The sequence below is a fragment of the Littorina saxatilis genome, linkage group LG7, assembly GCF_037325665.1.
Source record: "Littorina saxatilis isolate snail1 linkage group LG7, US_GU_Lsax_2.0, whole genome shotgun sequence".
In the NCBI taxonomy this organism is placed as follows: domain Eukaryota; kingdom Metazoa; phylum Mollusca; class Gastropoda; order Littorinimorpha; family Littorinidae; genus Littorina; species Littorina saxatilis.
Window position 1 is genome coordinate 32586487 of NC_090251.1, and position 15905 is coordinate 32602391.

Consider the following 15905-nt stretch of genomic DNA (forward strand, 5'->3'; position numbering starts at 1 on the left):
AACAATTGTTTATTTGCCAAGGTGTGCGACTTTGTGCCGGACTGCCCCAACGGGGAGGAAGAAAGAGACTGCGGCTACAACTGCAACTTTGACAACGGCACGTGCAAGTGGGTCAGCAACAACCAGGGCACCTACCAGTGGATCAAGTACCGCGGCGCAACACCAGACTCCAACACCGGTCCAAGCCGCGACCACACCACCAACTCTGCCAACGGCTACTACATGTACACCGATGCCTCCAACGGCACGCGCAACAGCCGCTCCCGCTTCACCAGTCCTCTGCTGCAGACCTCGTCGGCGTCCTGCCAGCTGACGTTCTGGTACCACATGAAGGGGAACGCTGTGGGGACCTTGTACGTCTACAAGCAAGAGGGCTACCGGTTGACCCCGCTGTGGAACATTAAAGGTGACCATGGCGACCGCTGGAACCTGGCCATCATCCCCATTGGCAGAATGACGACGCCGTTCAACATCAACATCGCCTCCATGAGGAGTTTCAGTGTCCTGGGCGATATCGCCATTGACGATATTTCCTTTGAGCACTGCTTGCCCCCTGACGCTGCTACCAGCTGTAACCAGTTCAGCACATTCAAGTGAGATGGTTAATTTGTTCCTGCGTTTTTTTTGTTCTTTATTTATTTGTATGTTTAAGGCAGATTGATTAATTTATTTAGTCTGTGCTTGATGTTCATCATGTATGGGTTAAGAGTCGGATTTAAGGTGATCAATCTGGATTTTCTTTTCTTTCTTTATGTGCTTTTTAGAAGGATTCATTGACTCATTGACTCATTTGATTTGTTTTTAGGAATAGAATGTCTTGTGCAATTGAAAATGGAGTAGCAAAAAAGCACAGTAGAAAGCATTAGAGGGGGCCTGTTTTTCAGGGCAGGTAACATGTATACTCACTTTTTTCAAGACAGAGCTTGTAGATGTTTTGGTTTTTGGTGTTGTAGAAGTCCCTTGCATTTTTTTCGACTTATTTAATCCGTTCTATCTCGCACACAAATATTACTTTTATCTTCACCTCACACAAGGTGTCAGTCCCAAGCCTGCATCCCCATGGTGAACCGATGTGACTTTGTCGACGACTGCGGCGACGGCTCAGACGAGACCAACGACGAGTGTATGACCTACACCCGCTGCAACTTTGAGCAGAACATGTGTCAGTGGACTCAGGATGACACGGACGACTTCAACTGGAAACGACAGGCAGGCGGAACGCCATCACGAGGCACTGGACCAGGCTTCGACCACACTCTTGGCACCAGCACCGGCCATTTTGTCTACATCGAGAGCTCACAGCCGCGGCACAAGGGAGACAAAGCACGACTGATTGGCCCCATCTTCCAGCCGTCCTCCCAGGCTCCGTTCTGCTCCATGAAGATGTTTTACCACATGTACGGCAGATCGACAGGGAAGCTGGCTGTGTACACACGTGACTCCATCAACGGTAACCTGGTTCTGAGGTTCAGTCGAGTGCTGGAGGTCGGCAACTTCTGGGTCAGCGCTAACGTTCCCATGTACGACACGAATCCTTTTCAGGTAAGAGCATCAAGGGAGAAATAGCAAATTAAATTACATATTCCTACTCCGAATCACATGTAGCATTGACACAATCGGAGATGCTAGGTTCTGTACAGGCTAACCGTCTAAGGGAAGCAACCCCAACCACAAAAGTGTAAACGTAGCCATGGTAATGCCCATACACCCGGGGAGTTACCTCCCCTCGTGCATGCCATGTCACTACTGCTACTGAACACGTGGTTCCTATCATTCGACCTTACAGCTTTCGAGGGAGCAGGTTGTTGTATTTTTGGGCTCCCCTGTGGCTGCGCTGTTGGTGTTGTTTTGACACCCACCGGCCACGTTACCGTCTATCTTGCCTCCTGCTTCGTAGTTGGTGAGCTCTTTCCATTTTGGTCATTATTTTGACAGGAAATTTGTTGTAGTTGCTGATTTTCGTCCGTGTTTGGACCTGTGATATTTCAGTGACTACTGTTGGCCGCCATTTTTGTTGTCAGCATGAGTTGACAGTTTTTGTGGCTAGGCCGATGTATTTTGGAGGTAAACGTATTTTTACCTTCTTACTTGCTTGCTGCTTTGTTTAGTTGGTAAGCTTGTTCCTTCTTGTCTTTAGTTTGACAGGAATTTATCTATAGTTGCTGAATTTTTTGTCCGTTTGGACTCCTAAATGCGTTTCAGTAACTTATCTTGTGGCCGCCACTTTCGGTTGCTCAGCTTTCCTGACAGCTTATTTCGGTGGCTAGGCCTATGTTATGGTGAGGTTCTCCTTACTTTACCTGCGTTTTTGCCTTCTGCTTTGTTAGTTGGTAAGCCATTTCATATTTCGTCATTACTTTGACAGGAATTTTTGTTATTGCTTAATTTTCGTCCGTTTTGGACTTCTAAATTTTGTCCAGTAACTTATCGCTTGGCCGCCATTTTGTGTATCAGCGTCGCTGACAGTTTCTTGGCTAGGCTTTAGCAGGTATCTACCAGTCCGTAGGACTTGTCGTGGTTTCGAATTTAACATGTTTGTTATGTTTTGTTCGTTACTCTTTCTGCCTCGAACAAACACTTTGTGGGGCAGTCATATACTGTTGTACGTCCTGTTTCTTCTCCTCGCCTTCTCTGCCGTTAGCAGATCAGGTGTTTGAGTTATCTTTGTGAAGAAATGTTCGCGTTCCAAGCCTGCGTCTTCCGTTGGTCCCGCTGTCTGTGGGCGACGTCACCTTGTTGGCTTCTTTGACGCTTCCGGCCGAGACGTTGTCTAGGGCGGATGTTTTGCTTCTTCGTCTTCTACCGCTGTGGTTGGCGATTCAAGTAAGTCGAGCTGGTCCACAGGCCCTCGTGAGGCCGTCGGACAGTCCCTGCTGGGACACAGCTCTTTTCGGCGGGTTCACGACCCGCAAACCCCTGTTCAGTCGCACCCTGGCTTCACTGAAGACCATTGTGTGGCTGAGCAATGGCGGCAGTTGGTTCCGGCTACTTCTCCGACGTACGCACCCGCTGGGGTCGTTTCCGGATTTGTCTAGCCGTTTCCGACTGCTGCGCTTCCGGCACTCGCCGGAAGCATAGGTCCCCCGATGTACGCACCCGCTGTGGTCGTTTCCGGGGTTGACCAGGTCCCCCGATGTGCGCACCCGCTGTGGTCGTTTCCGGGGTTGACCGGACGTTGCCCCCCGGGCATTCGTCCTCTGTTCAGTCGCACCCTGGCTTCACTGAAGACCATTGTGTGGCTGAGCAATGGCGGCAGTTGGTTCCGGCTACTTCTCCGACGTACGCACCCGCTGGGGTCGTTTCCGGAGTTGTCTAGCCGTTTCCGACTGCTGCGCTTCCGGCACTCGCCGGAAGCATAGGTCCCCCGATGTACGCACCCGCTGTGGTCGTTTCCGGGGTTGACCAGGTCCCCCGATGTGCGCACCCGCTGTGGTCGTTTCCGGGGTTGACCGGACGTTGCCCCCCGGGCATTCGTCCTCTGTTCAGTCGCACCCTGGTTTCCTTGAGGACCATTGTGTGGCGGAGCAGTGGCGGTAGCCGTTTCCGGCGCTGCGCTTCCGGCACTCGCTGGAAGCATAGGTCCTCTGACGTACGCACCCGCTGTGGTCGTTTCCGGAGTTGACCGGACGTTGCCCCCCGGGCATTCGTCCTCTGTTCAGTCACACCCTGGCTTCCTTGAAGACCATTGTGTGGCGGAGCAATGGCGGTAGCCGTTTATGGCGCTGCGCTTCCGGCACTCGCTGGAAGCATAGGTCCTCTGACGTACGCACCCGCTGTGGTCGTTTCCGGGGTTGACCGGACGTTGCCTTTAGGGCATTCGGGCTTCTGGCCTCCGTCCTCGCATTCGGCGCTTCCGCTTTTCGCGGTCTCGTCTTGTGCTTTCCGGCTCCGCCCGGATTTACTGCTCCTTTCGCTTCCACTTCCTCCCGGATGTAGGTAGCTGAGGAGCAACGCCAGCCCTTCGGGCAGGTGTTGTCTCAGCCCTGGCCGATGTAGTCAGCGTTTCAACCTTCGGTTGTCGCGTCGACTGCCGTTCCGGTTCCTGCGGCTGCAGACTTGCCGTCTTCTCTCTCTTAGCCTGTTCGAGGCATGAGTTAGGACGACGTCGGGGGGGACGGATTTCCGGTTTTCCGGTTATGCCGTTTCACCGGCCTTCCACCAGTACGTGGACTTCGGTTTTTTCGCCGGTTGTGTCGGACATTCAGTCTGTCGTCAGCGATTCCACATGTGCTGGTTATTGGGAAAAAGGCTTAACGCTGTCCTCTAAGCTGCGGCAGAGGTCACGTCGAAGGTTTTCCCGACGGGGTTTCGGCCTCCTACACTTCCTGTCTGGAAGCATAGGTCCTCCATCACAAGCGCACGTAGTGGCTTGTCTGGGGTTGATCGAGGACTGGCCTACGGGCGTTCGGGTTCCGGCCCCAGTCCTCTTCTGTCCTGTCTCACTCTTGTTCCGTCGTGGGCATTTGTGTTTCACAAGTGCAGAAGCCGTTGTCGGCGTGGTGTTTCCGGTTTTACTGGAAGCATAAGTCCTCCATTTCAAGTACACGTTGCTGTTTTGACTGGAGTTGACAGAGGACTGGCCTACGGGCGCTTGGGCTTCCGGCCTCAGTCTACTCTATGCAACTTTCGCTTCCGTTTTTTGCGGTTTTGTCTGCTGCATTTCCGGCTCTGTTCGGATACACTTCTCCTCTTCCTGACACTCCTCCGGAGGTCGGTGGGTGAGGAACAGCGGCTGGCCTACGGGCATTTAGGCTTTCAGCCTCAGCCGGGGCAGTCTTCACTTTACCTGTTGGGTGTTGCGTTTACTGCCTATTCAGTTCAGGTGGCCCTGGACGTTTCCCCTATTCTCGACCGTCAGTAGGGGGATGAGTCAGGTCTTTTTCCGGTTGGATGGTTTTCCGGTTTCCGGTCTTCTCATTCATCAGTTTACCACCAGCAGCTGTGACTTCGGTTTGCGTTCGTAGCTGAGCTATTCTGGTTCTCAGTCTTTAGTCAGCAATCGAACACGTTCTGGATTTCCGTCGAAGCTCAAGCTTCGGCTCAGGATTTCCCTTGGGTGCATCGACATTGGTGGCTTCCTTGTTGGTTGACTTTGTTGTCGATGTCGGACTTCCGTTCCGGGAAGATAGGATGTTTTCCTACTTCCGGTTCCTTAGTCACCTTTTGTAGGTACCACGGTTTGAGGTTTTGGCTAGGCCATCTCCTCCCGAAGGTGGTATCTCTACTGTTTTGGTTCTGCCGCTGTTTCTACTATGGTTCAGTTCCGGAACATGCTCAGCCTTGGCTGGCTTCGGCTACACGGGCTTCACCTTTTGTTCCTTCTTGCTTATTCAGCCTTTGGAACTTGCCTCCTTTCTCTACTCTGTTGGCCAGCCCTTGCTAGGGTGAGCATGGAGCAGATGAGGCTGCCCTTCCTTCACTACGCTCGTACGGCGGGTGTCGGAGGGACTCGTTTCTTTCGCTTTCTCAGTTCCCTGAACAGTCAAAGAGAGTCGCTTAAACTTTGCCTGCAGTAGAGATTCAGTCGAATAGAGATCACCAGGTCTCTGACTGCTTTACAAGGGTTGAAGGAAGGTAAGGCTAGCATACTCAGAAACATGCTTAGCAAAAGCATGCTCATTCCTCTGGTTAAGCTAAGCTGGCAGCCAATAGGCAGCCTTGGCCGGGCAACAGCCATTCCACGTTGCGGCGATGGTGGTTGTTGCCTTCCCGTTTCTTGTGGCTTGTGGGGTTCTCTGGCTTCAGGTTACCCCTGTTTGGCCACAAACGTTTGGACTTTGGTCCTTGTTGTCTTTCATCGAGTCGGACTCTGTCTTTCTCTAGTGATCAGACGCGTTCTGGTGTTTCGTCCGAACTTAAGGTACGCTTGAGTTGGCCTCGGAAGTAACATTCAGGTTTTCCTGAGGGGGTATTGTCTTGGACAATGGATGTTGAGGAGTAGTTCTTTGTGGCTTTCCTCCTCTCTCTCAGGTTTTGGCTACTCTTCTCCTTCGGGCAGAGGTTTAGCTAAGGTTCGGTTCCTGTGACTTCAGTCTTGGGCCTTTCCTCTCTTCTTCCTCATCTTAGTATGAGGCGAGTCAGGATGACGTCTGTTGGGTCGGGTTTCCTTACAGTCACCCGGCTACAAAAAGGCAACTTTGTCTAGGGCGGTTGTCCGTTTTTCTCCGCGTTGGACTCTGTCTTCAGACAGCGACAGACGCGCTCTGGGTTTTCTGGCCAAACTCAGGTAGGCTCTTGATTTGGCTAGGAAGTTAACTGCCTGTTTTTTCCCTGAGAACTCTGGTTTCGGGAGTCTTATGGCTGGCTGGCTTCACGGTTACGTTTACCAGTCTTGGTTTTCTGCTTTCGGTTTTTGATTCACTCTCGATTACCTTCAAGCAGACTGTTTTGGGAACATTCTGGCTTTTAGCCATTTTGTTTATGGTTGCCAGTCACATCGGTTTTTGACCACCGTGGGTCCTCACTTCCGGTAGCTTACGCACAGTCGTAAGTGGCTGCTGTCGGGTGCTACCTCTCTCCCTGCGTTCGCAGGGACTGGTAGGGGATAACTGGCGACCTTCTATTTGTGATTGGTCACTCTTATTTTGAGCTGACTTCTTTCTCACAAGCCTTTTGGGCTTTACTACATCCCAAGGTTTGCAGACTTTGGCATGGTTGTCTTAAGGTCACCGCGGGGGTTCGTCCTTCTCAGTTGAGGGGACAACCTTACGCACGGATCTTCTCAGGACATTAGCATTTCCTTCCAATAAAAGGGGGGGGGGGGAAGCTTGTCTTTCCCTTGGCTCGCCAGGGTTATTATCCAAGGCTTGGGTCTATTCCTGTGCTGTTTTTTACGGCTAGGAGATTGGAAGAAGTGCTGAGCACAGCTTTCTGGATCTCTGAGGTTGTCTCTTTCGCTTTTCGCCTGAGATACTTCTCGGCTGTCAATCAGGACTTTCCTTGGTTCCCTCACTGCCTGTGGGCAGTGGGCCAGCCCTGGCAAGGGCTTTTGAGTGGGTTAGTTTTTCTTTCCCACTGGGACCGCCCTGATTCTTTGGCAGCGGTCCAGGTTTTTGGCAAGGTTTTTTGAGTGAGTTAGATTTTTCTTTCCCACCGCCTTGTTGTTGTAATCTGCTACATGTGATTCGGAGTAGGAATATGTAATTTAATCGAAAATTTTATTGTAAATTTTCATTTAATAAATATACCTACCCGAATCACATAGTATATTCCCTCCCGCCAACCCCGCTTTTGATTTGGAGAATTTATTCTTTAGGTCGAATGATAGGAACCACGTGTTCAGTAGCAGTAGTGACATGGCATGCACGAGGGGAGGTAACTCCCCGGGTGTATGGGCATTACCATGGCTACGTTTACACTTTTGTGGTTGGGGTTGCTTCCCTTAGACGGTTAGCCTGTACAGAACCTAGCATCTCCGATTGTGTCAATGCTACATGTGATTCGGGTAGGTATATTTATTAAATGAAAATTTACAATAAAATTTTCGATTATACAAGTCAGTTTAATTGCACATACTGTGCTGTGTCTCACAGTTGCCAGCAACCACTCCCATGATTCTGTCAGAATTTGTTGCTATTCATTACACAGCCATATCTAGACGATATGCAAATACCTTTCCTTCTGACTAAAGCCCCAACAGTTGATAGCAAAATATGATAGCAAAAAATGGTTAAACGAACAAAAGAAGTTGTTGAACAAGGGAAGTAGGGCCTCCTGGGAAATTAGAATAAACGAAAAAACGAAGTGCTCGCATGGGAAGCAAGACGCTGTTTAGTCAAAGTTATTCCCATTGATGAAATATCAAATACAGACTAACAGGCATCTGACATATCATGCAGTAAGATTACAACAAAAAAAAGGGTAAATTAAAAAATAGTTGGTCTGCTGGTACCTAAGATGAAAATTAAGACACCCACGGGACCAGCCAAAAGTGTCCTTACTCTGCAGGTGGCCTTTTGTGCCAGGTATAATTTGGTCAAAATAATTGACAGGGGAATATTGACAAAGTGGCCTTAGTTGGGAGATGTACTATGATCAGAAGGGCCTTGTATATAACTATCGATATAGATGCTTTTTACATTTAGTCAAGTTTTGACTAACTGTTTTATTTTTTATTCAGGTTGTGATAGAAGCAACAGTGGGCGATGGTGCTCTGGGCGACATCGCCATTGACGACACCATTTTCTCCGAAGCCTGCCGACCGTTCACCGGAACTTTCCCGACAGCTAATCCAGCACTGTCCACCACCACACAATCACCATGCCCTGACCCCACTTGGGTGCAGTGCGCCGACAAATCAAAGTGCATCCCCAAGACGCAGGTGTGCGACTTCACCCCTCAGTGCCCGGACCAGTCAGATGAGGTGGATTGCGGGATGTGCAATTTTGACAATACGATGTGCGGATGGAGCGACATCAGCTCTGACCGCTACGTGTGGGAGTTGCACCGTGGTGGCACAGCTTCGCGCATTTCCGGCCCAACGCAGGACCACACGTCAGGCAAGGGACAGTACGTCTTTGTTGACTCCACGGCTTCTCAGTCTTACGGCCGAGCCCTCATGGTCTCCCCGGTGTACGGACAGATCGCCTCCGGCTGCCAGATCTGGTTCTGGGTGCACAAGCAGACCTCCGGGGTGGCTCGCCTTCTGCTGGTCCCACCCGGAGAGAGCCCAGCCACAGGAAGTCGCACGGTGGTGTGGCAGGAGCTCTCAGCGCTGGGCAACACCTGGGTCAACGCTACGGCCACTCTGGGCTCTCATCCACCCGGCTACAGACTGGTCTTTGAGTACCTCAACCTGGGCCCGGAAGGAGATATCGCCATCGACGACGTCAGCTTCAGCTCGCAGTGTGCCCTGGGAGCCAAGGAAACGACGTGCGCCTCGGACCAGTTCCACTGCAGCAATACTGTGTGCGTGGACAAGACCAAAGTGTGCGACTTCTCCAACGACTGCGGCGACAACTCCGATGAGCAGAGCTGCTCTGCTTACTTAGGCTGCAACTTTGAGACCGATTTCTGCATGTGGGCTCAAGACGACTCAGACGTGTTCGACTGGTCGAGGAGGAGCGGGTCCACAACCAATCCGGGCACTGGACCGGACCGAGACCACACCCTGGGCAACGAGACAGGGACCTACCTGTTCATCAACAGTGCCTCACCCAGAAAACCCAACGACACGGCCAGAATCAAGAGCTCCATCTTTAAGGCAGCACGTTCAGATGCATCGTGCAGCATGCGATTCTTCCTCCACATGCGCGGCAGGGACGTGAACGCTCTCAACATGTACCTGGAAACGTCGGAGACAGGCACAGCCAGCCTGCGGTTACACCTGCAGGGCCAGCAAGGGGACGACTGGCGTGAAGCCATGGTCAGCATCATCACCACCCGCAACTTCCGCGTGGTCATAGAGGGCACCACAGGTACCCCCGGCCACGGCGACATCGGCCTGGATGACATTTCCTTCACCCCGGGCTGTCAGCTAGCGGTGGGTCAGACCTTGCCCCCAGCCCTCCCTACTGGTAACGGTGTGTGCCCGGCTGGTCAGTTCCTGTGTGACTCCACGTGCAGGCCCACATCCAAAATCTGCGACTTCAACGCCGACTGCTCTGATGGTTCTGATGAAGCTGGCTGTCCGACCACCTGTAACTATGAGACCGCCGACCTCTGCAAGTGGATTAACCAAGCCAAGGGCAACGCAGCAAACTGGACGCTGGCATCCCCTGTGGGATCATCGGCGCCTCACACTGACCACAACCCTGGTAGCACCAGCGGTCATTACGCCCTGGTCACCATCCCCTCCACTCAGCACCGTCTGTCCAACTCCCGCCTGGTGTCTCCGCTGTTCAACAACGCCGGCCCCGCCTGCTCCTTCTCCTTCTGGTACATGCTCAACGGCTTTGGCGTCAGCCAGGTCTCTGTCTTCCTGCGTGTTGACGGCCAGGACAAGCTTCTGTGGCAGCTGCCCAACAGCAAACCCAACGTGGACGTCTGGCACAATGCCACGGCCTCCCTCCCGTCCTGCGCCTCTGAGTTCCAGCTTGTGTTTGACGTGCAGGCCTACAGGAAGGGCTACGTTGCCATCGACGACTTTGCCTTTGACCTGAACAACTGCGGTCTGCAGCCATCCAACATGCCTGTCACCTGCGACACCTCCACCCACTTCAAGTGCAGCAACGGCCAGTGCATCACTATGGAACAGGTGTGTGACTTGCAGACGGACTGTTGCGACGGCTCAGATGAGACACCCTACCTGTGCTACTCCTACAAGCGGATTGACTTTGAGCAGGGTCTGGACGGCTTTGTGCAACTGACCAATGATGACTTTAACTGGACCCGACACCAAGGCCCCACGAACACAGTAGGAACGGGCCCCTCACAGGACCACACGACAGACTCTCCCGCAGGGTACTACATGTACATCGAGTCCTCCGCTCCCCGTCTTCAGAACGACAAGGCCCAGCTGGCCTACAACCTGCCAGCGCCCAAGCCTGGCACGCAGTGCAGCATGAGGTATTTCTACCACATGTACGGAGCTCACGCTGGTGGGCTCAACATCTACAGCCGGGACGCGTCGGGCAACAACATCCAGTATGAATCCATCTTCCTGGATCAGGGCAACCAATGGCTGCGTGGCGAAGTGACCTTTGACGCCCAGTTCCCATTCCAGGCCATCATCGAGGGCGTGATCGGCGTGGGCCAACTCAGCGACATCGCTATCGACGACGTGTCCTTTACGCCCGAGTGCAACGTGGGGTCACCCACCCCTCCTCCCCTTCCTTCCTCCACCAGCCCCGGGTCGGCCACCCAGCCTGGCACCTTCGCTCCCTGCTTGGAGGGCCAGTTCCAGTGTGACAACGGAGACTGCCTCGACGCGTCCAAGCGCTGCGACTTCAAGACCGACTGTTCCGATAACAGCGACGAATCCGTCTGCCATTCCATCGGCACCTGCACCTTCTCCACCAACTTCTGCGGCTGGGCCGAGCAGATCCCTGACGCCGAGGACTGGAAGCGGGTCACAGCCTCGCAGATCACGACGTCCGATTCCCCACCTCCTTCGGACGCTGACGGTGCCACCAACGGCTACTTCATGTGGCTAAGCGACACGAACAACGCCAACACTGGCGGCCAGACAGACCTCATCGCCAGCCAGCAGTACATGAACAGCGGCACCCAGTGCTCCGTACAGTTCTCTTACTGGCTGCAAGGCTCAAACCCAGGTGCGCTGGTCCTGTCCATGACTGGCTACATGTTAACCAATGTAGAGCTGTGGAGATCGACCAGCATGACGTCCAATCAGTGGGTGCAGATGGCGGTCAGTATCGGCCGGCGGAGCCGCCCCTTCTCCCTTATCTTCTCCCGCATGGACATCCCCAACATGTCCGGCACCATCGCTATCGACAACATCAAGTTCGCCAACTGTGAGCTGCCGGTGCACCCCACCACCTGCCCCGGCACCACCATGTACCGGTGCAACAACGGGGCGTGCGTGGACAAGAGCCGCGTCTGCGACATTGTTGACGATTGCGGCGACCAGTCGGACGAAGATGATAGCAACATGTGCAGCCCTTACCGAATCTTCGAGTTTGATCCCGACTTTGGAGACTTCACCCAAGGACAGGACGGGGTGGAGGACCAGCAGCAGTGGGCCCTGTCGTCACCGTTGAAGCGTGGATTTGACATGCCTCTTGACCACACCACAGGCACCTCCTCCGGCGTTTACGCCTACCTCTGGGCCTCGGACGACACCAGCGTTGGCGACACAGCTTGGCTCAAATCGTTTGCCCTAGCTAGCACCAGCAGCTGCAATGTCAGGTTCTACTACTACATCTATGGCAGCAGCAACCACCGCATCAGTGTGCGCCTGCGAACGTACAGCAGTGGCCCGGCGGGCGACCCAGTGTGGAGCATGTCCGGTAGTCAGGGCGCTGTGTGGGAGAGAGCCAACGTGCCGCTCGTCTCCACCAAACCCTTCCAGTTGATCATCCAAGGCGAGCTGGAGGGCAGTAAGTTTGGCATTGCCATCGACGACCTGTCGCTGACTCCAGGCTGTCAGATGTTCCAGGGGTCATTGCCACTGCCTCCCGCAGGTACGACGCCGACGCCTGCTTGCAACCCGCTGCAGTTCCAGTGCAGAACTGATGGGTCGTGCATTAATGCTGCACGCAAGTGTGACATGAAGTTTGACTGCGCTGACCAGTCTGATGAGCTGGGCTGTGGTAAGTGTCTTTCAGGTCTGTCTACTCATGTCTGCTTTAGATCCCTCGTTGTTTGTACAAGCTCTTTCACTTTGTCCAACCTTCTTATGCTGTACGTGTGACAAAAGAGATCAAGATTTTGAACAAGATTTGAAGTACAAAATGTGAAAGTGATGAAGTTTTAGAACCTTCTTTTTACAGTGGTAGACCTGATTGTAAATAGTTTTCAACATGGAAGTTACCCTGTGAACTGAAAAAAGAAACAATCTTACATCGGTCTCGAATAGCATTATACAATGCTGAAGAGACGATAAACAATAATAACCAACCAATCTCATGCTGTGTGTGTTGAGTTTATAAACTTGGTCATTTTAGAAATGATTTAGGACAGAGAATCTTGGATGATTCTTGGTTGACCCCTTTTGTGATTCACCTAAGCAATAAGGAGTCTGTCTTAGTAATGAGCAGTGGTACACTGTCCAGCTTATTAAATATGGTTAATAGTTCTGTATAACCCTTGTTTCTTGTATGATGTGTTTGTGTGCTTCTTTCTGTTTTGTTACGTCTTATTTTATAGTTCTTTAAGTGCACTACCTGCAGCACACCCTAACTCATCTTTGAAACAAAGGGACATAAGCGCTCCATATATAAAAATATGTGGACAACAGCAGTGAGTGAGAGTTTTTAATCATCTCATTAGCACTCTGCATGGCTTTGTAACATTAATTTTCATCCTTCAGTTAAAACCGATTTTGTTGTCTGTGCTGCAGGCTCTACTTCCATTATAGTTGAAAAGATTTTGTTGTCTGTGCTGCAGGCTCTACTTCCATTAGTTAAACCGATTTTGTTGTCTGTCTTGCAGGCTGTACTGCAAATAACTTCAATTGCACCAACGGGGTGTGCATCGATCCGTCCAAGAAGTGCGATGCGGCCAACGACTGTGGAGACGACTCGGACGAGGCTGGCTGCGAAAGCTACAAGACCTTTGACTTTGAGCTCTCCGGCTTTGGCGACTTTACTCAGGGCCTCACAGACGTGGATGATCAAACAGACTGGGAAAGAGGAACAGGTCAAGCATGCCACAGTGTCACCCACACACAAACACATGCACGCGCACACACAAACACACACACACACACACACACTGTGAGTGACACACACACACACGCATGCACGCACGCACGCATCCACACCCCCACACACATACACATGCACGCACGCATACACACACACACACACACACGCACGCATACACACACACACACATACGTTCCTTTCCGCCAAACTGGGTTCCACACATCACACGACGGATAGTGCGTTTGTAGTGCACTTGCACTACAACGGCACTGGGCGCAGTGCCTTTGTAGTGCACTTGCACTACAACGGCACTGAGTGCAGTACTCGCTCCGGGATCGACGAATTTTACACTAAAAAAGGCACAAAATTTGACCTATTTCGTCGCCTATAGAGGACGGAAAGAATGTCATTTTGAACATTGTTATGACATTCTTTCCGTCAAAAAAGACATTTTTTTATTTTTTTTATTTTTTTTACGGAAAGAATGTCATTTTGAACATTGTTATGACATTCTTTCCGTAAAAAAAGACGTTTTATTTTGTTTTATTTTTTTTATTTTCACTCTTTGTCATGCTTAAAAAAAGTGGGTCCCTGATTGAGGAACCCAGTTTTCAAATGAACCCAGTTTTTACTGAGTGTTAACTAGCCGTGAACCGGGTTTGATGGATAGGAACGTACACACACACACACACACACACACACACACACACACACATGTACGTCACATACACAGCACACGTACGTCACATACACAGCACACACACACACCCCTCCCCCGGAGAAAGTCAGACCTTGAATGAAAGCTCTTAAAATGGAGCTACATTTACAATCATGAACACACAATGTGAAGAGCTATAGGGTGCTGACAGGTGTGTTCCATTGTCACAGTTCTTCCCTTGCCCGTACACCATCGTGTTCACCGCCACAGATCTGTCCAGGGTTTGACGTGTAACAACAACATCCTTTCTCACTTTGAACACACAGACCTGTGCCAACCCTTGTCAAGCCTCAAGTGTATAGTCATTTAGATTTTTTTTGCAAATGTCAGCGTTTTCTCAAATTTATTCCCACATCCGCAATCTTGCACAAGAGTAGACATTTTTAATAAAGTTTCATGAGAATGCAGGAACATAAAATGCCCATTAGAGAGTATTTTCAGTGTAGACGATGTTTTATGAGCCATTTTGTAAATGCTCCAGAGAGTGGCAAGCAAAAAGGAGTACCAGGACTCACAAAAAATGGAACTGTTGCATGCTTATGATTATTTTTTTCAGCATAGCAATATCTTTAGCTTGGCGTATCTTAAGATGCTGAAAGCGTAGCAGTTGGCAGCTCTGAACACATACCAAAAAGCACTAACGTCAGCTAGGCTGCATTCTGGGCAGATCAGTGGGGATAATTTTATTGAATGAGTGATTAATTTGGGGATTAGTGGGCGGATTTGCTGATTGGTTGTTTGAATGATATTTGATTAGCTGATTGGTTGGTTAGTGGGTTATTTGGTTGATTCATTGATTGTATCAACTGACTGATTGAACGTTCTGATTTTGATTGATTCGATCCATGAAATTTCAGGACCGGATAGCACACCTGGCTTCAACCTGCCTCTGACTGACCACACAACCCAACTGAACTCGGGTCACTACCTGTTCATGCGCGCCTACACCGCGGGAGACACAGCCTGGCTGGTGTCACGGACATTCGCTGCCAACGCCGGCAAGAACTGCCAGATGAAACTGTTCTTCTACATCTACGGCAGCAGCAAGAGCACGCTGAGCTTGAAGTTCCGGACGCACAGCGCTGGAAAGCCGGACACGACGCTCTGGGAGAGTGCTGGGCAGCAAGGTCCAGAGTGGCTGCCAATGATCCAGCCAATCAGCATTGGAACGCCTTTCCAGGTTTGGCTGAGTTTTGGGATAATACAGTGGAACCCCCCTTTTGAGACCCTCCAATTGAAGACTGTCTAGGGCGGGGATGTAGCTCAGTCGGTAGCGCGCTGGATTTGTATCCAGTTGGCCGCTGTCAGCATGAGTTTATCCCCCACGTTCGGCGAGAGATTTATTTCTCAGAGTCAACTTTGTGTGCAGACTCTCCTCGGTGTCCGAACACCCCCCGTGTGTACACGCAAGCACAAGACCAAGTGCGCACGAAAAAGATCCTGTAATCCATGTCAGAGTTCGGTGGGTTATAGAAACACGAAAATACCCAGCATTCTTCCTCCGAAAACGGCGTTTGGCTGCCTAAATGGCGGGGTAAAAAACAGTCATACACGTAAAATTCCACTTGTGCAAAAAAACCCACGAGTGTACGTGGGAATTTCAGCCCACGAACGTAGAAGAAGAAGAAGACTGTCTGTTTTAAGACCTTATTTTTTCAAATTTTCAGTTCATAACTTCTGAAAATTGAGCTCCATTTTTAGACCTCTTCCTTTGTAAGACCTGATTTTCTCAGATTTTGGGAGGTTGTAATCTAAAAAATCAAAAACCATAACAGAAAAATATAGAGAACATCGTCTGGATCAGAAAGGGAAGTCACACATCTGTCCACAACTGGATAAACAGTAAACTGCCAAGTTCCCAAGTGATTCCGTTTGAGTTATCAAGTATGCAAATATCTCATTTCCAAGCTCCAGAATGA

At 51.0% G+C, this 15905-nt stretch overlaps 1 protein-coding gene across 1 annotated transcript in view; it reads left to right on the forward strand.

Moving 5' to 3' along the window:
- The window catches only part of LOC138971979 (MAM and LDL-receptor class A domain-containing protein 2-like), a 299457-nt gene that overhangs the window by 280767 nt on the left and 2785 nt on the right, over positions 1–15905 (forward strand). Inside the window, exons 160-164 of the mRNA XM_070344823.1 lie at positions 22–593; positions 1035–1542; positions 8120–12212; positions 13054–13260; positions 14844–15166. Coding sequence (XP_070200924.1) covers positions 22–593; positions 1035–1542; positions 8120–12212; positions 13054–13260; positions 14844–15166 — 5703 coding nt within the window. The remainder of the gene's footprint in view (positions 1–21; positions 594–1034; positions 1543–8119; positions 12213–13053; positions 13261–14843; positions 15167–15905) is intronic.